General features: G+C 35.4%; 1 protein-coding gene across 17 annotated transcripts in view; it reads left to right on the forward strand.

Moving 5' to 3' along the window:
- The window catches only part of PTPN13 (protein tyrosine phosphatase non-receptor type 13), a 204,381-nt gene that overhangs the window by 146,513 nt on the left and 34,432 nt on the right, over positions 1 to 23,436 (forward strand). For 6 of the 17 annotated variants that reach the window (XM_073891890.1, XM_073891892.1, XM_073891894.1 and 3 more), the window contains 11 exons: positions 5,361 to 5,450; positions 5,971 to 6,093; positions 6,250 to 6,381; positions 9,759 to 10,222; positions 11,258 to 11,404; positions 12,617 to 12,710; positions 13,310 to 13,395; positions 14,033 to 14,186; positions 15,541 to 15,755; positions 15,872 to 15,970; positions 18,020 to 18,381. In XM_073891890.1, the coding sequence (XP_073747991.1) occupies positions 5,361 to 5,450; positions 5,971 to 6,093; positions 6,250 to 6,381; positions 9,759 to 10,222; positions 11,258 to 11,404; positions 12,617 to 12,710; positions 13,310 to 13,395; positions 14,033 to 14,186; positions 15,541 to 15,755; positions 15,872 to 15,970; positions 18,020 to 18,381 (1,966 nt within the window). The remainder of the gene's footprint in view (positions 1 to 5,360; positions 5,451 to 5,970; positions 6,094 to 6,249; positions 6,382 to 9,758; positions 10,223 to 11,257; positions 11,405 to 12,616; positions 12,711 to 13,309; positions 13,396 to 14,032; positions 14,187 to 15,540; positions 15,756 to 15,871; positions 15,971 to 18,019; positions 18,382 to 23,436) is intronic. The other 11 variants (XM_025887127.2, XM_025887132.2, XM_025887131.2 and 8 more) reach the window with 5 other exon arrangements.

The following is a 23,436-nucleotide window of genomic DNA, read 5'->3' on the forward strand; positions in this document are numbered from 1 at the left end:
TATGTAAAATTGGTTTTCAGTGTTTCTTCTTAAGAAATATTTCTTAAATATTTCTTATTTTACTATAAATCAGGATTATTATGTAATTGAAAAGTAACTCTTAGCTAAATTTGTCACCTTCCTTCCTATACAAACCACAAAAATGGGGTCAAACACTGGATTCTTAAAAATGAGATGCACTGTTCTTTAGTAAGTGCATACACTTACTTTATGAATCCCTAAATCATTTTGCAGATTAGAATATTTCATGCACTGGACTTTCAACCCATAAGGAAGGTCTCTCCTTATATTTGTATGCAAAGATACTCAGTGTATTCTAATCTTCAAAAAAAATTTTTTTCTATTTTTCAGGTCTACATTTCTCTGAAAATTAGTGATGTTGGTCAGTTATCTTTTCCTGTGTGTTGGCCATCTGTCTTTTTGGAAAAGTGTATAATGGGGTCCTGTGGTCATTCTTAAAAAAAAAAAAAAGATGCAAAAAACTCATGTAAAGTAGGTTATTCAAGGGCAGAGGAACCTGGTACAGACACTGAAATAAGCTTTTTTCCCCAATATTAAGACTGATTATTGGGACGCCTGGGTGGCTCAGATGGTTAAGCGTCTGCCTTCAGCTCAGGTCATGATCTCAGGGTCCTGGGATTGAGTCCCACATTGGGCTCCTTGCTTGGCAAGGAGCCTGCTTCTCCCTCTGCCTGCCACTCCCCCTGCTTGTACTCTCCCTCTCTCTCTCTCTGGCAAATAAATAAAATCTTAAAAAAAAAAAAAAAGACTGATTATTGTCCTTGTGAACAATCTCAATTCCAAGTAACAAAATGTTACATAAAGAGATTTTAAAGCACTTTGCTTAGTCAAATGTCCAGGACAAATATAATGTTAATGCTAGATTTTTCCGCATAAGTCTTAATTAGAATACATACAAAGTTGAAAATTATAATAAAAATTGAAGCCCAAAGTGCTCACAAAAGGATTCAACAGATACAGGAACTAACCAGAAGCAAAAAATTGAGTCATCTAAATTGAGACTGGAAGGAACTTTAAAGTATATTCAAACTAGCCTTTACATTCTATTGGTTGAGTTAAATAAGTCCCAGAGATGTTATGTGGCCCCAATTTATTCAGCTAATTAGTGCTGGCACAGAAATAAAACACCAAAGCTTCCATTATCCCCCTTACCCTACCATTGGAGCAGTTAGTATATTTAGGTGGTATAATAATGAAAAATACCTATCTTTGTTTTTATATCAATATGGTGCTGCTGACCCATCATCTCCAAGATTTGAAATGAGTCTTTTTCCATAGAGTGACTGATGGATTTATCTAGAGTCTCCTCCTCCTACAGTCCATTTCCTCGTAGATTAGGTGGCATGGAGCTTCCTGATACTTGAAAAGGATCTATATCTATAACCAACAGAATCAGTTTTTCTTGCAAAAAAAATTGTTGACTCATACTCGGATTGATTACATGGCTTTGACATTATCAGAAATATGTTCTTATTAGGAAATTTAGTTTAATTGTAGATTTATCTATCATTTGTACAGTTATTTTAGTCGGATTATATATGCCCACATGAATGTTAAGAGAGATGAAAAAGGCAACACGGAAACAAATGTGTCTAATGCAGAGAGGGTATACAATTTTATTTTCTAAATTTTACATTTAATCATTATTCTAAAGATATTTCCCAGGTTAACATTATTGGGAATGACACCAGCATGTGTTACTTAAAGAAGTGGACATTTCAAGTTGAAGCTCTTTTTCACTTTAAAATATTCATAGAATTTGCTGTGTTCCTGGAGTATACTGATGGGAAAAGAAAATCCTTTTAGGATTTAAAAATATGTACTCCTTCAATATTAAAGCTTGTTTTTATATAATCATACAAATACCTCAGAAATCTCTTGATTCTTTGAAATATCTGGCTGCCTTCCTTTGAGATTCATAAATTCTATTCATATCTTTCAGTTTACTTGAGTTGTCCTGTACTATTTACCTCAGATACTTACTTCTCTTGTCTTTTTTTTTTTTTTTAAAGAAAAAGTATTGTGAACATCTGCATGAATAGAATGCATATAGAATACAAATAGAAACTGGGGGGCACCTGGGTGGCTCAGTTGGTTAAGCAACTGCCTTCAGCTCAGGTCATGATCCTGGAGTCCCGGGATCAAGGCTCCCTGCTCGGCGGGGAGTCTGCTTCTCCCTCTGACCCTCCCCCCATCTCATGTGCTCTCTCTCTCTCTCTCTCTCATTCTCTCTCTCTCTCAAATAAATAAAATCTTTAAAAAAAAACTGGGCATGTGCACAGTGACATACAGCCACACGCCATCCTGACTTCTTTCTGTGCTCACATTAGTAACTTCACTGGGGGTGCGGTGGAGGACATCCCTGTTAAAAAGAGTGGGTTCAAAACTTCCCTTTCCCTGCTCAAGTCTTGTACTATAGCCAAGCTGAAATGTAGCATTTCTTCAGGACCCTTTCTGCCTTCTTTCCATCTCATCTTTTGCTAATACTGCTGTATTATTATTATTACATTATTATGTATCTATTGCTGTATATCCATCTCCATAATCCACTTATTAAAATCTTACCCCATTTCCTTGAAGTCTTTATTTCTGGCAGGAAGAAGCCTCTCCTCTTTTATAGGCCTACCTCATGCCTTCATAATGCAGCTATTTCATTGACTGTGTTAACATTTCTATTAGTCAGGCTAGGTCTTTGCTCTTGTAGCCTGACTGATTCAGCTCACATTTGCTATGCACCAGCTTTCATATATATTATTTTATTCTCCCAAATTGCTTAGTGAGAGACTTTGACAAGAAAGTTGTTAGTCAACATTTGAAGGATGAAAGAGTAATCGAATGATTACTCAAATCCTACTGATGAATCCTTGAATATAGAGAGCTGAATCTGTTGCTTCTAGACATAAGTACATTAAAATATTGCACATTTATTATGTGTGTTTTATATACGTATTCTAATAATATTTTCCTAGGAAATTTCTTTTTATACCCACACACACACTTATTAGCCAAATAAGTAATATAAATAACCAATCTTGTTAGTACATACATTGGGGGAAAAAATGGCATTTTTATTCTTTGAATCAATACCTTTGACTTCTAACAGATACTCCTTAGGCACATTAAGAATATTGATCCGTTTTATAATTGAGGACAAAAACACTTTGCATAAAGCAAATGGACTTTGTCTTCCCAATGGTGGTAAAAGTATACTTTTAATACTTAACCTAACCTTATCCTCTTATTTGTTTCACATTATTTTATGGGTTTGTCCTGTTGTATTTTGTTGGTTCCAGCTGAAAATTAGAGATACTTGTCTATTTTAGGATAAAAGTATTTTGGATGCTTAGATGATAATATTAAGCAAGGCCTTAACTAATTCATGGACTTTATGCTTATATGTATGTGTATGTACGTGTATATATACATATACATACCCAGTATATAAGGTTCTTCACACCATTGTCCAGTGATTTTTTTCTTTTTGGAATCTTATAAGTTAATTAGAAATACTGAATTACTACTACTCTTATTGATTATAACTAACTATAACTAAGTTTTGGTCAACAAAGAAACATGTATGCTACAGAGAGCTAGCCAACTTGCATTAATGCTTAGTGTTTAAGGGATAAAGTTAATTTACTCCAGAGAGCAAATGATTGCTGTTATTTTTTCTGATATTAAAGTGATTTATTTCTAGAATATGAAGTATCACATTTGCATCATTTAAGCATTAATACATATTATGTAACAAAATTACTACTTTTTCTTTATAACATATTCATACAGTTTTAAATCCACGGGTAGTCATATGTTGGCAAATAATCTGTAATTTTCAAAAAGCTTCAGTATGCTTAAGAATTATGTGGAGATTAATTTCAAAGTTTTTTATCTTTCCAAGTGTGTTGCATTCATCTACCATCAACTACTACCACATCACACACAAACCAGTTTGAACTATCAAATTATAATTGATATTAGTATGTTAATTTGCTAGAGCTGCTGATACAAGGTCCCACAGTCCTGGGTGACTTAAACAACAGAAATTTATTTTCTCACAGTTCTGGAGGCTAGAAGTCTGAGATCAAGATGTTGGCAGCGTTGATTTCTTCTGCCACCTGTCTCCTTTGCTTGTAGATGGCAGTCTTCTCCCTCTGTCTTCACATAGTCTTCCCTCCGTGTGCACACATGCATGCATATGTCCGTATTCAAATTCCCCCTTATAAGGACACCAGTCCTACTGGATTAGGATTTGCCTTAAAGAACTCATGTTAATTATTTCTTAATCTGTCTCCAAATACAGTTAAGTTCTGAGGTACTGGGAGTTAGGGGTTCAATATATAAATTTGAGGGTGGGGGTAAAGGGACACAGTTCATCCCATAACAGGAAGAGATGAAAGTGTGTGTGCTCATGCGTGTACACATGCTCAGATTGCTAAGTAAATGAAGTAATTTTATTAACATGACACTTTAGCATATTTATTGGTTTATTTTAGGAGATATTTGTAAATGATCGATCTACTAAAAAAAAAAGCCCTCAGTGGAAATAAGAAACAGTAAATTCTAGTTCTGATGCTAACATTCCCTCTATTTAACTAGCCTTTATCAAGTACTGACTAAAGGCATTTTGCTGGGAGTGATACTAGCTGTAACGTTGAACAAGTCATGAACTATTGTTCCTCATCTGCAAAGCTATGATTTAAAATCTCTTTACCTGACTCATAAGATTGCTCCACAAATAAGAAGTAGATGAAAGTGCTTTGAGAACATAAATGTGCTAGCCAAGTCATTATTAACATGATTTTAGAAAGTAAATCCATTTTCCTCTTGTTGCTGCTTTACCATACAACTTACCATGAATATTTTACTCATTACTAATAAAAATGTGAACCACTTAATTAGTGGAAAATTCTTAACATAGCATTGTCAAGTTCAGGAAGTCAGCCATGATGTAACAGAAAAACTGTCAGAAAACTTAAGTTTAAGGTTTGGGTCTTGCCTGTACGAACTGAGTAAACCTGCTCAAATCATTCAAACTCTTGAGAGTTATTTACTCATTTGTAACTGAAATATACTTATTTCACAAGGAATCATTTATGAGGAATTAACATGATAATATCAGTGGCATGATAATCACATATTGAACCATGTGATGGTAATCAGTCCTTTTGTGAACTATAAATCACCATCAACATATAAGATGATGACATAATATTACTTGAAATAGAATTTGAAAGTGACCAAGTAATCTATTAATGAATTTTGTTAACATTTAAATTGGGACAAGCAGTCTTAATGCCTGAGCATGTAATGTTTATTTTAACATTATACTTTTCCAATAGATGTGCTACACAAAAGATGGAGCATAGTCTCTTCACCAGAAAGGGAGATCACCTTGGTGAACCTGAAAAAAGATGCAAAGTATGGCTTAGGTAAGTCACTGAGATTCTTTTTATTTATTTGACAGAGACAGAGCGAGAGAGAGAACACAAGCGGGGGGGTGGGAGAGGGAGAAGCAGGCTTCCGGCCGAGCAGGGAGCTGATGCGGGACTCGATCCCAAGACCCCAGGATCATGACCTGAGCCGAAGGCAGACACTTAACGACTGAGCCACCCAGGTGCCCTAGTCACTGAGATTCTTAAAGGGATGTAAGAATTCAAAGAGAAAAAGTGTATAGTATAATACTGGCATTGAGGCACTAGCCCACTTCGGATCAAGATACTGGTTGCCCACCCACAGCCCCTTCACCTCACCCATCCAGTCAGGAAATGTGAAAGATGAAATGCTTACAAGCAAAACTTCCACTGAATTTAACAGTCCCATTTCACATGTGTTACCTATTTATCATATCTGATAGAAGAATCTCTACACTCTGTGCATTGGACAGACTGCTCATTAGTCATTGAAAGCACCAGTGTCATGAAGATCTTTCTTAAATGTGTTGTTTCATAGGATTTCAAATTATTGGTGGGGAGAAGATGGGAAGACTGGATCTAGGTGTATTTATTAGTTCAATCACCCCTGGAGGACCAGCTGACTTGGATGGATGTTTAAAGCCAGGTACTTTACATCTAGGTAATTTCCTAAGTACTTAACTGACAGGCATGAATTTGCATAGATGGCAAAAGTAGAACTCGGGCAAGACAAAAATAATGTCGGGCAGTGACATATCTAAGACTTAGCATGAATTTCTCTTTGTTTTTGAAAATACTGGATTGTCTATTTTTACAGGAGACCGTTTGATATCTGTGAATAGTGTGAGTCTTGAGGGGGTCAGCCACCATGCTGCAATTGAAATTTTGCAAAATGCACCTGAAGACGTGACACTTGTTATCTCTCAGCCAAAAGAGAAGATACCCAAAGGTAATGTTGTGGATGTTTCTTAGCTGTGTATTGTTTCACTTCTCATAAGAACTTCAATATCATGGATTGGATTAAAGCTCCAATTGGATTTAAGCTCCTTATTTCCTTTCTGAAAATGTAATATATGTAGCTCTGTTTAATATACATTAGTGTAACTTTTCATTCATCACTTCCAAGATTTTCTGTCTCATTCATCGTTAGTACTATATGCATAAAAGTGGATTTATTGTGCCAAATTGATGTCACTTAAGTAAATTTTGAGTACTTGGTGCATTCCATCACTTCATAGGCCAAATCAGAAATAAAATTCTTTACCCTTGTCTAATTAATATAATTATGTAATAGTTATCTATGAAGTCCTATCCTGAACAAGATTGTAAAAAATGAAAGGATAAAAACATTAGAAATTTTAAAACAAGACCATATCATTTTGTCTCATAATTCCTGCCGTTAGCATGTTGTGGAAGAAAAGGCACTTGACCAAGATGAGATGACTTGAGTTTGAGCCATGGTTGGTTTTCGTTAAGGAGGAGACAGTGACCTTGGCTCTGCTTGTCTACCTTGCACAGAGTTGTTGAGGGGCTCAGGTGGCGAGGCAGTGTTTGTGAGAGAAGCACACACAGCACATGCAGTGGGAAGGGCTCCAAAGTCTAAGGTCAGATTCTGTCTCCACTGCTTAACACTGTATACCCTGAGGAAATCATTTGAACTTGCTAAGCCTCAATATGCTCATATATCAAATGGTGAATACAGAAGTGCTTATCTTGAAAATTAAATGAGATAATACATGTAAAGAATTAGCACATTGCCTGGTACCTATTAAGTACTTAAATGTGAGTTTTAGCTGTCATTATTAACAGCATTTTTCAAAAATGTTCTAGTGCTAATTATGTGCAAGTTACCTTCATCCCAAAGATACAGAGAAATATGTAAAAGAATAGTTCAATATTACCTGAAAAACAAGTTTAGATAGTGAATTTTTGGCATAATTTCAAACAATTATGATACAATAGAAACAAAAAACAAACATTTCATATAGTATGTTGTGACAGAAGACTTTCTTACATTGTATACAGTTGAGTTATTTTGACTGTGGTTTCTTTTATTCACTAAATATGTATGTGTGTGTGTATATATAAAATATGTACATATATAAATAATATTATCAGTACTTGTTACTTGAACAAACAGGACAAATAGAAAACACCATCACTGCCCAAAAGAGCCTTATAACCTAATTGTAGTCCAGTCATCTTAGGCAAAGGAAGGTGATTACCTTTGAAAATGTGGCATACTCAGAACTATTCAAGCAGCCAAGAACAAAACAAAACCAAAGGGTTATTTTATTCACCCTTTTATAGCAAAAGAAGCATATGAATTCAGAAGAAACTCATTTTCCCTCTAAATAAAGCTCTAAGGGACTCCCATCTTGATTTTCTTTTCAATAGATATTTTATAGAAAATGCATTCATTTGTTCAACAAATATTTACTGAATGCCTTTGATGTGCAGGACACAGAAACTCTACCCTCATGGGACTTACACGTTGTCAGGGGAGACAAATATTAGTTAGAACAACTACTAAACAAATGTTTCATTGTAATTATGATAAATGTTAAGAAGTCCAAGGTACCAAGAGCATTTAGCAGAGAAACTTTACCTAGTGTAGGGAGCAATAAAGCTTTTCTTTTCAGCAGAATTTCATGTGGTTATTTTATTTTTTTACTATTCATTCTCAATAAAAGTTAAAAGCATAATGTTATAGTTCTCTGACACTTTTTCTTCAGAAAGCTAGATTAATCTTACCATATGTGTAGCTATACTGTAATGTAACTTGAAATAAAACTCAAAGAACCTAGAACATTACCAGCATGTACGTTAGGCTATCCCTCTCAAGTATCAGCCACTAAAGAGGAAGGTTTTTATTTTTCTTTATGTTTACTAATGTTTTTAAAGTTATAGAATACATGCTAGTTTGTTAAAATAAATCTAATTTATACAGAAATCAATGAGGTAAAAAGTAAAAGGTCTCTTACCCCATTTTCTAGGGAAACTTTGGTGTCTGTCACTTTATGTATATTAGAGATAAGTTTTTGAAAAAAAAAATACTGCCTGTATGTGTGTATACACACACACACATAGACACATAAACACTTTTTTTAAACTAAAAATGCAGTTATTTTTTTATAATTAAATACCAATTTGCAAGTTGCATACTCTATATTCTGAACATCCATGAATATACACATGTGGCATTATATTTCATGTCATGGGTGTATCAAAATTTAATGTTTTTCTTTTATTGTATATCCAGTTTAGCTATACTTCTTTTACAAATGTGGCTCCAACAAATATACTTATATGTATACCATTGGAAAATGTACATATTCCTAGAGGTTCAATACCTAGAAGTAGATAGCATATGCACATTTAAATTTTCGGCAAGTGCTATCTATTTGCCCAAAAGTTTAGTCAGCCATGTAGATGTGACAGTGTTCTCCTCACACCACCAGTGGTGTGAAAAATTATCAGTCGTTCTCATTTTTGTCACCCACAGAGGTAGAAAACTGCATTAAACTGCACATCCCTGAGCAACATGAGAATGTCTTTTCATATATTTATTAACTGTATTTCACTCTGAATTTCCAGTCTACTGAAAGTTGTTGCACAGGAGTTTTAAATCTCTTTCTTACTAGCTTTTAGAAACTCTTTATTAGGGATGTTAACTTTTTGATTATTTTTTGTTATTTTTGCAAATATTTTCTCTCCAGTTGCTCATTCCTCTTTTAAGTTTTCCTTGGTTTCACTTGCTAACATAAAACTTTTAATTTCTTATAAATTTGCATCTGTAATTTTTTTACTGAAATTTATGATTTGTGTCTTTCTTAGGAAAGCTTTAAATGGCTCTTAATAAGAACTATATTTATAAGGAAATTGGAGTTGCCTTGGTAATTATTTGGAGTCCAAAAAATGCAGTCTGGAAGGACAATATAAAATAAGTAAATAAATAACCATTAAATAAGGATCAAGGAGTTTTGGTGACTCAAATTATTTCTAGTGAGGGAATCAAAGTCCTCACAGAGGAGACTCATTTGAAATAGGTATTGGAGAATGGAAATGGGGAGTTAAGGCAGGGGGATATATGCATTTTTTTAGAAGATGCAATAGGAATGACCAAAAGAGGGGGCAAATGAAACAGAAAGCACCTGCCACATTTGTCAGGTCCTCATTTTGGCTCCAGGCCCTGAATCAGGTGTTGTAAATATGTTACCCTGTGTAAAATCTCCTCACAGTCATTACAAAAGACTCCGCAAGTGTGTAAGCACAGGCATGTGTGTCACTAACCTGTTATTCTCCTTGATGGATTTTGACTTCTAGGGCCTTCTAGTCCTGTGCACATTGCCAGTGGCATGAAAAACTACATGAAGAAACCTTCCTCCATGCAAGACAGTGCTATAGATTCTTCTGAGGATCACTGCTGGCCACATGGTACCCCAAGGCACATCTCAGAGAGCTCCTTTGGGCTGTCTGGGGGCCTGCGGGAAGGAAGCCTGAGTTCTCAGGATTCCAGGACTGAAAGCGCCAGCTTGTCCCAGAGTCAGGTCAATGGTTTCTTTGCCAGCCCTCTAAGTGACCGAACCTGGCAGGAATCACAGCACGGCAGCCCTTCCCCTTCTGTGATATCCAAGACCACTGGGAAGAAGAGGACTTCTACCGACAGTAATCGAAGCAAAACTAAAAAAACAGGCAGTTCTGATGCAACAGATTACTCTGACCGTGGAGATTCAGACATGGATGAAGCTACTTACTCCAGCAGTCAGGATCATCAAACACCAAAAAAGGCATAGTTTAATTTGAATCTCTGGGGTTTTTTTTTCTTTTCATTTAATAAAGCAAACAACAGCAAATATATTACAGAGCAGAATAATCTATAAACTGCTTATGTTATTCTGGAAAGGAGGAATACTTTATGTACTGTGTTACTAACTGCTACTGCATTTGATGCTAACTGTCGGACAAATTAGCAGCTTTGAATACTAACTCTAAAATGGCTATTATTCTGGAAACTTGCAACCTGGTTACAGAAAGGAATGAAAAATCAGGTTATGGTTATTTTCTACAAGTTGTCTCTTGCATACTTAATGTTTATATTAATAAGAGAATTTAATATCTGAAAAAGTTGTTCCTAAATAGTTGGTATAATGGGCAGTTGACTTTACTGTTGATAGCCTAAATTCTTGTGAAGTTCTGAACATATGAAAATAATAAGAACAACATACAAAATTGCTCATTTCCTAGAAATGATATAAATGTAAACTCATACTCACAAATGGATTCAGCAAAGAACCTTAAGCTATTTATTCACCGAGGAACCAACATTCCTCATAAGAGGGTTATGCCCTTACAAATGGGGCTTAGCTGTTGTGCCTGTGTTTATATTGGATTTGTAAATATAAGCAAAGTAAACATGAAGCCTAATCATCTTAGAGGTCCCAGGTGAAAGCTGCTGCTTGATATATATTGATTTTTAAAGGAAATAGAAATACTTTCTAAATGTGGGAGCATAAAAACATTGGACAAGGATTATATAAAAGCCAGATTTGAACTGGGCTCTGGGCTTCCCTCTGCCTTATCTAGCTGTTTGACCTGAAGCAAGCCCTTTAATCTCTAGACCTCAATTTCCTCAACCATCAACTATAAAGGCATTGGATTAGGTGATCTCTGAGATGGCTTCCAGCCCTTATGATCTTTGAATTTACTCTATCCCTTAATATCTTGCTTTTCCTTAATTTTTCCAAAAAACACATATTGATCTTCCAGTAGTAATTCATTTTGACTCTAACAAGAAATCCTTTTGTTTGTTTTTCTTTGTTAAGGAATCTTCCTCCTCAATGAATACATCCAACAAAATGAATTTTAAAACTTTTCCTTCATCACCTCCTAAACCTGGAGATATCTTTGAGGTTGAACTGGCTAAAAATGATAACAGCTTGGGGATAAGTGTCACGGTACTGTTTGACAAGGTTTTCAAATGTTTTCTCTTCCTCATTTCCAGCAGCCTATTGTATGCCAATTTATTATTTAATTATTTTGCTTCAAAAGGGAAACCTGTCAAATATTTCCCAAATTAAAAATTAAATTATATCTTAAAACTTTTTTTAAAAACGTATGCTAATGATTTTTCCTGTGGTTTAAAAGAAATTAGACAGATGCTACTCATTTAAACCCCGTAGATTTCATAGTGCTTAATCTGAATATAAGGCTAAAAAAATAACAAAATTAATAAGTATGTTTTGCATACATTTGACACTTCTGCGTGAGCATCGAATAATATATTTTAACCTACATCACAAATAAATTCTAATGTATATTTACATGCCCTTTCTCTCCATAATATATCTTAATTGTAAACATGACTAGTATATTAACTTAGAGGTTCCCAAGGAACATACATACATTTACAGTCTTAAAATTACGAGCATAGGCTACTAGATGAAAATACTTTAGAATTCTGTTAATTCTAAATTGTAACATTATCATTTATGACATTTGAAGGATATTGTTAGTTAGGAAAAGTCATTTTAAAACATGGTAGAAATAGCACTATTAACATAGAGGTCAAAAAGAAAACCTAATTTTTAAGCACTTTTAAAAATATTGTAACTCTTTACCTCTTGCCCTTGACTTCTTTAGAATTTTATTGTCTTCATTTTGTGAAGGGAAATAAAAGCTGTGCATCCACAAGAGATAGAGAATCTACTCAATTAGATCTCATTTACAGTATAACAAAACTAACCTACCAAAGCCTTTTAAAATGAAAAAAAAAAAGTTCCTTGACTCATAGATTTGCAAGTTGCAGTTTAGCAAATATGATCTGAACTAAATTATTCTATATGCTGTTTTTTCCTGACAGTCATGTTCTCATACTAATTTCGCATAGATGGATTTTGTTTTCTGCTTGCTCATAATGCATGGTGTAGACTTAGAAAGGGAGAGTGATTCATATAGTAAAGGCCTGGCATGTTGTTTTCTGAGTAAAGAGTTTTTCTAGAGTAACTGTTTTACATTTGGAAAACTTGGCTGGAAATATTCTTGGATTTTGAATTAATTGCATGTGCTGATGTGTTGCTGCTTTGGCTGATGAACTTCCTGCTTTCTAGGTCTCAGATTTGAAAGATGGAGTGTGAAATTTTCCATATGACAAAATGTTATTTTATTTGCCTTTTTCCACTTAGGGAGGTGTGAATACCAGTGTCAGACATGGTGGCATTTATGTGAAAGCTGTTATTCCCAAGGGCGCAGCTGAGTCCGATGGTAGAATTCACAAAGGTAGAGTGTTTGTGTGTGTACAGGAATTATACATAGGATTATCACTTCAACAAATAAATAAGAAATTAGAAAGTTGATAGAGACCTTCAAATATTCATAATATAAAATAAGAACATATTTTTTTAAAGACTAAAGCATTATTTTAAGACTAAAGCATTAAAAAACTCCCTGATGTCATTCCAGAAACTCTTCTTTCCAGCCTATTCTCTAGTATCAGAAAATATCTTGACAATGATTTGTACTTTCTGAGAAGCAAATTGCCAGGAAATGGGAAAGGAATAGCGCCCTTGTAAAAACACTGACATCTACATTTTTAATAAAAACTAGGTTAATTCCTTCTGTCTCTCTACATTTGTAGTCAGTTTATCTTTTTCCATGATTTACATAGATTCTATAATACATACAATATCTTGTTCAAAATTGTATTTAAGATTGATCATAGAATTTGAAAAGAAAGTAGATACATGACTTTGTCCAGAATTTGTCTGAGTCTCTCCTCAAATAAATTAATATAAAATAATACCACAAGATATTAAAAAGCATATAGTATCTTTATCTTATCATTTGCTTTCTTCCAAAATTACTGCTTAATTTTATAGGTGATCGTGTCCTTGCTGTCAACAGAGTTAGTCTGGAAGGAGCTACCCATAAGCAAGCTGTGGAAACACTGAGAAATACAGGACAGGTAATAACAGCTCATTATACCAACCTTTTAAGATTTGTTAGAAGAACATAATAATGTGTGTATAATATCTGTCTCACTGAAGTCTCCAAATTTGTTAGTCAAGAAACCAAGCCTGATTGACGTAAATGTTCTGGTATTTTCTTTTCCTTCAAATTGGCAAGCAAGGATTATGACAGAGGTTTTTCACTGAGGAAACTTGGCTTTCTATATCACATTTAGCCCTAATATTACCAGATCTGACAGGAGAAAGGATGGAGATTGCAGTTTTTAAATTTTTTGTAAATATCTACAAATATCTAGTGATTTTCACTTCTAGTCATTTTTCAGACCAAGGCTAAATTATTTTCTGAAGTTTACCAATTTATTTATAATGGTCTGTATATTATAGTAGTGATTTTATTCTAGTGCCCAAATTTCCTATAACATGTTTATATTAATTCTAGAAGAGAAATTTTTTTTTTGAGAGAAAGTAAGGAAGGGGCAGAGGGAGAGAGAGAAAAAAAACCCATCATTTTGAAATTTTCAATCCCTTTGTTTTTTTATTTTTTTCTTCCTCTATATAGTCCTAAAGTCCTAAAAATTTATCTACTTTCTTATAATTCTTCTTAGTTAATGAAGTGCTATTCCATTTGTCCAGGTCGTTCATCTGTTACTAGAAAAGGGGCAGTCTCCAGCGTCCAAAGAACATGTCCCCATGACCCCACAGTGCACCCTTCCAGATCCAGATGCCCAAGGTCAAGAAAAAATGAAGAAAATGACTCATGTCAAAGACTACAGCTTTGTCACTGAAGGTCAGACCTTGAGAGACTGTCATCTCACCTTTAACTTCTTACTGACTTATTCAAAATTTAATTTTTATATATTGGATCATATTTCACACCCGAGTCTCTCTCATTACTCTTGTCAACTGTAAATAATCTGAATGGAGCGCTATACCAATTTTTTTTTAAGACACATATTTGCACCTCTTAGAGTTTGAAAGACCTTGGATAATGAAGTCATGCATAAAACAAATTATGGCCACTTAACAGTGCAAAATTCAAATGAAATTTCCAAGGGAAAAAATAAATATAAATAATTGCTTGAGAATGACTTTAAATCCACATGAAACCTTGACTCTTTACATTTTCCTTATTTTGGTTTAATTTTATGGATTTGTCAGGCTAACCTTAGGCAGAAATACACCTCATAGTCCCAAATAGTGGTCTTTCTTAAAAATTTTGCAAGCCCTTGGACATACCACTACTTGGTTGTAAAATAAGAAAATTAAGAATGATGTAGTTTTTCAAAAGGCTAAAGTGTTCCTAATACAAAAGTACCCTTTATTCTGAGATTCCACTTACCTCATTTTTAGGGGCATAAATGTCCTTTACTTTATAAATGATGGTGGTGGTATATAGTCATTGTTTTGTCTTTTATTTTAAATCCTTATTTGATTGCCAAATGTTAGTACCTCTGAATTAGTCACAAAAATAAGGAGAAAAAATAGCCAGGCCTGTATTATTTTATCTGATTATGAAAATAAAATTAGCATACTCACTTTATCTCACTGCCTGGTATTCTTTATTTTTTCTATCACTCCTTTAAATGTGTTTTTTCATTCTTTTCTGGTTATTATTCTTTCAGTTTCTTTCATTGATGAGAATTTCTTTATAATGCCATTGAAGTTTACTGGAGTAAAGTGTGCCTCACTAAAACATTAGAATGTCAACTTACTTTCCTTTACCCTTCTCTAACATTTGTTCTGCTCTTCTTACCATCTCTCTCCCATTGTATACCCAAATTTCCTTCATTCTCCTTTCCCAGATTTTTCTCTCTTTTTTTATGTTATTCTGCAGGCTTTTAAAATACATGGGATTAAAACATAATTTTATTTTCAGAACCTTGATATCAAAACCCTCTCCTGTTCAAGTGGCTTAGTTCATGCAGCTTAGTTTATTAAGTTTTGTAATGACAGAGAGTATGAGGTTGGATTTGAACACAGAATAAAAGTACAGTAAGTGCCTATAAAGCTGTACATTTTCTGAGAAAATGGGCTTTTGAAGATGTGTCTAAAAGTATATATGTTTGTAAGTTCATGTGTTCATCTTAACATAGCATGTTAAGAATATTTAAATTTTTTATATCTTTTTTTTTTCTCTCCAGAGAATACGTTTGAGGTAAAATTGTTTAAAAATAGCTCAGGTCTAGGATTCAGTTTTTCTCGAGAAGACAGTCTGATTCCTGAACAAATGAATGCCAGCATCGTAAGGGTTAAAAAGCTCTTTCCTGGACAGCCAGCAGCAGAAAGTGGAAAAATTGATGTGGGAGATGTTATCTTGAAAGTGAATGGAGCCTCTTTGAAAGGACTATCTCAGCAGGTGAGTCCCCAGGTGTTAAATGTGGCACTTTTAATAACAAGATGGATTGGCCTTTCATAATAATTTCATAATACTGACTTAACTGTATCTTCATTTATCATTCATGGTACCCCTAGGAAGTCATATCTGCTCTCAGGGGAACATCTCCAGAAGTATCCTTGCTGCTCTGTAGACCTTCACCTGGTATGCTACCGGAAATTGACCCTGCTCTTTTGGTGAGACCTGTGAAAAGTCTATTATTTTTATAGAATAGCAATTGAGTGATTAGTTCAGCTGTAGTGGTTTCATCATTGATTGATCTCCTGGGTTTCATCCTACTTTATTCTTTAGCTAGGAATCTTGTGTGGGTCATGTAGCCTCTGAGTATATTCTACATTGATAATATAAAGTAATTCAATTCACTTTATCTCTCCTTTCCACTTCTAGAATTCTAGAATTTTAGGAGTTTGTTTTCTAAGCAGAATTAGAAAGGGAAAGATATAAAATAATGGTTACAAAACCCTTTTGTCCATTTCTTCATTGAGCCAAACTGGGAAGCATAATTCTCATTCTGAACTAGTTTAGATAAAAATGAAAATTATTTAAGAATTTTTGCCCTTATTTTTAATACTGGAAATTACCGAGTAAGCAATATGCTTGTCCATCTCCCTTTTTATGTCAAAGAAACAACTAAAGGATCCAAAATCTATTCTGATGGTAATTTGTAAATTACATCCATACATAGATGAATAATAATATAATTGAAGAAAGATAACTTTTGTCCTTTCTGCTTAAAAGGGTATTCCATGTTATTAAAAATAAACATGACCCCTGGGTATGAAAGGCAGGAGTGTCTAGCCCCAGAAACTTTGGCTTTTATATGAGGGAGGGGGGGTAGTGTTAGGACATTAATAGAAAAGCATAATTTCTGAAAGTGTATTATAAACAGCATTTTATGAGAATACATTGATTTTGGGCACCAGGTAGGAAGAACTGAATGGAACTCTCTTAATGAGTATGTAAATTGATACAATCTTTCTGGAACGCAATCTGGAAATATTTAACAAGGCCTTTAAGAACATCCTATGTACTGATTATTAAATAGAAAATTACAAGGAGGGGCACCTGGGTGGCTCAGTCAGTTGATCAGCTGGCTACCTTCAGCTCAGGTCATGATTCCAGCGTCCTGGGATCGAGCCCCGCATCAGACTCCGTGCTTGGTGGGAAGCCTAATTTTCCCTCTTCTTCCCATTTGTGCTCTCTGTCACTCTCTCTCTCTCAAATAAATAAAATCTTAAAAAAAAATAGAAAATTACAAGGAAATAATGAGAAACTGAGGTGAAAATGTCCATTTTCACCTGGGGTGCCTGGGTGGCTCAGTAGTTAAGCATCTGCCTTCGGCTCGGGTCATGATCCCAGGGTCTTGGGATCAAGCCCCGCATCGGGCTCCCTGCTCAGCGGGAAGCCTGCTTCTCTCTGTCACACTCCCTCTGCTTGTGTTCCCTCTCTCGCTGTGTCTCTCTCTGTCAAATAGATAAATAAAATCTTAAAAAAAAAAGAATCTCTGGATTTCTATTAATAGTAAAAGTTAGATACAATTTTCTGTAAAATAAAAGAATTCTGAAATAAATGAAAGGTATAGCCATCTGTGGGATCATTACACAGTTTTATGCAGTTTTTTTCAAAGCATATTTAAGGACTTCAGAAAATATTGATGATAGAAACCTAAATTTGGAAGTAAGTTACAGGGGTGCCTGGCTGGCTCAATCGGTGAAGCATGCGACTCTTGATCTCAGGGTTGGGAGTTTGAGCCCCACGTTGGGTGTAGAGAGTACTTACAAATAAAATCTTCAAAAAAAAAGTAGGATATAAAGTACAATATATAGTATAAGTCATGTAATATTAACAGTTATTTTTATATATGATATTTATATATGGTTTTTCTCTCTAATGAGCATAAATTACCTTATTATCAAAATATAATTGCATATTTTAATAGAAAGTGCTGTTCAACATGTTCCTTTTCAATTAAGTGGTTTTTTTTTTTTAAAGATTTGGTTTATTTGGGTGAGAGAGAGAGAGCGCACGAGCAGAGGGAGGGGCAGAAGCAGACTCCCCACTGAGCTGGGATCCCAACTCAGAGCTTGATCCCAGGAAACCTGGATCACAACCTGAGCTGACTTCAGACACTTAACCAACTAAGCCACCCAGGCACCACTCAATTAAGTGTTCTAAAGTTAATATAAGTTGTCACACTCTGATCTCTTTCAATGTATGCATTACAGACCCCACTGCACTCTCCAGCACAAGTACTTCCAAACAACACCAAAGACTCCTCTCAACCAGCATGTATGGAGCAAGGCACAAGCTCAGATGAAAATGAAATGTATGACAAAAGCAAGAAACAATGCACATCCCCATCCAGGAGAGACAGTTACAGTGATAGTAGTGGGAGTGGAGAAGACTTGGTGAAAGCTCCAGGAAAGATACCAAATAGGAGCTGGAGTTCATCTTTGCATCAGACTCTAAACAACATGGGATCACAGGCACTAAGTCAACATGAAACATCTAAGAGTAAAGAAGATGCCATTTGTACCATGTTTTACTATCCTCAGAAAATACCCAGTAAAGCAGAACTTGAGGACAGGTATTGTCAATATTATGTGTAGCACTCAAAGCAATTGGTTATTGTGAGTAATGGGAGCAGCAACCTATATTTCTGTAAGGATGAAATATGTCTATGTGTGAATGAACTTCACAGTGATCAGACAGATGACTGTATTAGATATCTAGTTATTGTGACTGTTAGTTAGCAAACCAGTAAGCTCTCTAGCCTTTTGACCTGAGATTTGCTGATCTCTTGAGCATATTTAGTTGAAATTGGGAAAGTTGTTTGCAATTCATCATCATTCATGTTACATAAAAGAAAGAGAAGAGACCTGTTTAGATAGTGATGGGCAGGAGAGTAGAGAGTACAAATATAAAGGGAAGTTGTTGGGAAGGAGGAGACAGAGTTTAAAAAGATAAGATATAAAACTGCAGAAGATGGGGAAAGATGATTAAAAACATAAAGGCAAAAAAAAAAAAGACTACATTTATACCTCTAACAGTTATTCATACATTTTATTATTTGGTTACATCTTTGTGTATATCCAGGTGCAACCATATTTGTTCAATGTCTTTGGTGTTTGGGGTTTCTTCCCTATTGTATCATCCCAAATAACCACAGAAATAAGACTTCTATTTTTTTTTTTTTTACAATTTTTTTAAAATTTTATTTTCTTATGTTAATCACCATACATTACATCATTAGGTTTTGATGTATTGTTCCATGATTCATTGTTTGCATATAACACCCAGTGCTCCATTGAATACTTGCCCTTTTTAATACCCATCACCAGGATAACCCATCCCCCCACCCCCCTCCCCTCTAGAACCCTCAGTTTCTTTCTCAGAGTCCATAGTCTCTCGTGGTTCATCTCCCCCTCCAATTTCCCCCCCTTCATTTTTCCCTTTCCTATTATATTCTTTTTTTTTTTTTAACATATAATGTATTATTTGTTTCAGAGATACAGGTCTGTGATTCAACAGTCTTGCACAATTCACAGCGTTCACCGTAGCACATACCCTCCCCAATGTCTATCACCCCCAGCCACCCCATCCCTCCCACCCCCTACCACTCCAGCAACCCTCAGTTTGTGTCCTGAGATTAAGAATTCCTCATATCAGTGAGATCATATGATACATGTCTTTCTCAGATTGACTTATTTTGCTTAGCATAATACCCTCTAGTTCCATCCATGTCGTTGCAAATGGCAAGATTTCGGGGGTTTTTTTGTTGTTGTTGATGGCTGCATAATATTCCATTGTGTATATATATATATACCACATCTTCTTTTATCCATTCATCTGTTGATGGATATCTTGGCTCTTTCCATAGTTTAGCTATTGTGGACCTTGCTGCTATAAACATTGGGGGTGCACGTACCCCTTCGGATCCCTACATTTGTATCTTTGGGGTAAATACCCAGTAGTACAATTGCTAGGTCGTACGGTAGCACTATTTTCAACTTTTTGGGGAACCTCCATACTGTTTTCCAGAGTGGCTGCACCAGCTTGCATTCTCACCAACAGTGTAGGAAGGTTCCCATTTCTCCGCATCCTCACCAACATCTGTCGTTTCCCAACTTGTTAATTTTAGCCATTCTGACTGGTGTAAGGTGGTATCTCACTGAGGTTTTGATTTGGATTTCCCTGATGCCGAGCGATGTTGAGCATATTTTCATGTGTCTGTTGGCCATTTGGATGTCTTCTTTGGAAAAATGTCTGTTCATGTCTTCTGCCCACTTCATGATTGGATTATTTGTTCTTTGGGTGTTGAGTTTGATAAATTATGTATAGATTTTGGAACTAGCCCTTTATCTGATATGTCATTTGCAAATATCTTCTCCCTTTCTGTTGGTTGTCTTTTGGTTTTGTTGACTGTTAACTTTGTTGTGCAAAAGCTTTTTATCTTGATGAAGTCCCAGTAGTTCATTTTTGCCCTTTGGCAATGTGTCTGGGAAGAAGTTGCTGCGGCTGAGGTCGAAGAGCTTGCTGCCTGTGTTCTCCTCTAGGATTTTGATGGACTCCTGTGTCACATTTAGGTCTTTCATCCATTTTGAGTCTATTTTTGTGTATGGTGTAAGGAAATGGTCCAGTTTCATTCTTCTGCATGTGGCTGTCCAATTTTCCCAACACCATTTGTTGAAGAGACTGTCTTTTTTCCATCGGACATTCTTTCCTGGTTTGTCAAAGATTAGTTGACCATAGAGTTGAGGGTCCATTTCTGGGCTCTCTATTCTGTTCCATTGATCTCTGTGTCCGTTTTTGTGCCAGAACCGTACTGTCTTGATGATTACAGCTTTGTCTGGAATCTTGATTGAGCTTGAAGTCTGGAATTGTGATGCCACCAGCTTTGCTTTTCTTTTTCAATGTTCCTCTGGCTATTAGGGGTCTTTTCTGGTTCCATACAAATTTTAGGATTATTTGTTCCATTTCTTTGAAAAAAGTGGATGGTATTTTGATAGGGATTGCATTAAATGTGTAGATTACTCTAGGTATCATTGACATCTTCACAATATTTGTTCTTCCAGTCCATGAGCATGGAACGTTTTTCCATTTCTTTGTGTCTTCCTCAATTTCTTTCATGAGTATTTTGTAGTTTTCTGAATACAGATTCTTCGCCTCTTTGGTTAGATTTATTCCTAGGTATCTTACGGTTTTGGGTGCAATTGTAAATGGGATCGACTCCTTAATTTCTCTTTCTTCTGTCTTGTTGTTGGTGTACAGAAATGCCACTGATTTCTGTGCATTGATTTTTATATCCTGCCACTTTACTGAATCCCTGTATGAGTTCTAGCAGTTTTGGGGTGGAGTCTTTTGGGTTTTCCACATAAAATATATCATCTGCAAAGAGTGAGAGTTTGACTTCTTTGCCGATTTGGATGCCTTTTGTTTCTTTTTGTTGTCTGATTGCTGTGGCTAGGACTTCTAGTACTATGTTGAATAACAGTGGTGAGAGTGGACATCCCTGCCATGTTCCTGACCTTAGGGGGAAAGCTCTCAGTTTTTCCCCCTTGAGAATGATATTTGCTTTGGGTTTTTCATAGATGGCTTTTATGATATTAAGGTATGTACCCTCTATCCCTACACTGTGAAGAGTTTTAATCAAGAAAGGACGCTGTACTTTGTCAAATGCTTTTTCTGCATCTATTGAGAGGATCCTATGGTTCTTGTTCTTTCTTTTATTAATGTATTGTATCACATTGATTGATTTGTGGACGTTGAACCAATCTTGCAGCCCAGGAGTAAATCCCACTTGGTCATGGTGAATAATCCTTTTAATGTACTGTTGGATCCTATTGGCTAGTATTTTGGTGAGAATTTTTGCATCCATGTTCATCAGGGATATTGGTCTGTAATTCTCCTTTTTGATGGGGTCCTTGTCTGATTTTGGGATCAAGGTAATGCTGGCCTCATAAAATAAGCTTGGAAGTTTTCCTAACATTTCTATTTTTTGGAACAGTTTCAGAAGAATAGGCATTAATTCTTCTTTAAATGTTTGGTAGAATTCCCCTGGGAAGCCATCTGGCCCTGGGCTCTTTGTTGGGAGATTTTTGATGACTGCTTCAATTTCCTTAGTGCTTATGGGTCTGTTCAGGTTTTCTCTTTCTTCCTGGTTCAGTTTTGGTAGTTGATACATCTCTAGGAATGTATCCATTTCTTCCAGATTATCTAATTTGCTGGCATTTAGTTGGTCATAATATGTTCTTATAATTGTTTGTATTTCCTTGGTGTTGGTTATGATCTCTCCTCTTTCATTCATGATTTTATTTATTTGGGTCCTTTCTCTTTTCTTTTTGATAAGTCTGGCCAGGGGTTTATCAATCTTACTAATTCTTTCACAGAACCAGCTCCTAGTTTCATTAATCTGTTCTCCTGTTCTTTTGGTTTCTATTTCATTGATTTCTGCTCTAATCTTTATTATTTTTCTTCTGCTGGGTTTAGGCTTTATTTGCTATTCTTTCTACAGCTCCTTTAGGTGTAGTGTTAGGATGTGTAGAAAGACTTTTATTGCTATATACTTTCCACTTAGGACCGCCTTTGCTGCATCCCAAAGATTTTGAACAGTTGTGTTTTCATTTTCATTTTTTTCCGTGAATTTTTGTAATTCTTTAATTTCCTGGTTGACCCATTCATTCTTTAGTAGGATGCTCTTTAGCTGCCATGTATTTGAGTTCTTCCCGACTTCCCTCTTGTGATTGAGTTCTTGTTTCAAAGCATTGTGGTCTGAAAATATGCAGGGAATGATCCCAATCTTTTGGTACCAGTTGAGACCTGATTTGTGACCTAGGATGTGATCTATTCTAGAGAATGTTTCATGGGCACTAGAGAAGAATGTGTATTCTGTTGCTTTGGGATGGAATTTTCTGAATATATTGGTGAAGTCCATTTGGTCCAGTGTGTCATTTAAAGTCTTTATTTCCTTGTTGATCTTTTGCTTAGATGATCTGTCCATTTCAGTGAGTTGGGTGTTAAAGTCCCCTACTATTACTGTACTGTTGTCAATGTGTTTCTTTGCTTTTGTTATTAATTGGCTTATATAATTGGCTGCTCCCACGTTAGGGGCATAGATATTTACAATTGTTAGATCTCTTGTTGGATAGACCCTTTAAGTAGGATATAGTACCCTTCCTCATCTCTTATTATAGTCTTTGGTTTAAAATCTAATTTGTCTGATATAAGGATTGCCACCCCAGCTTTCTTTTGATGTCCATTGGCATGGTAAATGGTTTTCCACCCCCTCACTTTCAATCTGGAGGTGTCTTTGTGTCTAAAATGAGTCTCTTGCAGACAGCATATCGATGGGTCTTGTTTTTTTTATCCAATCTGATACCCTGTGTCTTTTGATTGGGGCATTTAGCCCATTTACATTCAGGGTAACTATTGAGTGATATGAATTTAGTGCCATTGTATTGGCTGTAAAGTGACTGTTATTGTATATTGTCTCTGTTTCTTTCCGGTCTTTGTTATTTTTAGGCTCTCTCCTTGCTTAGAGGACCCCTTTCAACATTTCTTGTAGGGTTGGCTTTGTGTTTGCAAATTCTTTTAGTTTTCATTTGTCCTGGAAGGTTTTTATCTCTTCTATTTCCAGTGACAG

The sequence above is a fragment of the Callorhinus ursinus genome, unplaced genomic scaffold, assembly GCF_003265705.2.
Source record: "Callorhinus ursinus isolate GAN/ISIS: 27379988/994484 unplaced genomic scaffold, GSC_fseal_2.0 scaffold4, whole genome shotgun sequence".
In the NCBI taxonomy this organism is placed as follows: domain Eukaryota; kingdom Metazoa; phylum Chordata; class Mammalia; order Carnivora; family Otariidae; genus Callorhinus; species Callorhinus ursinus.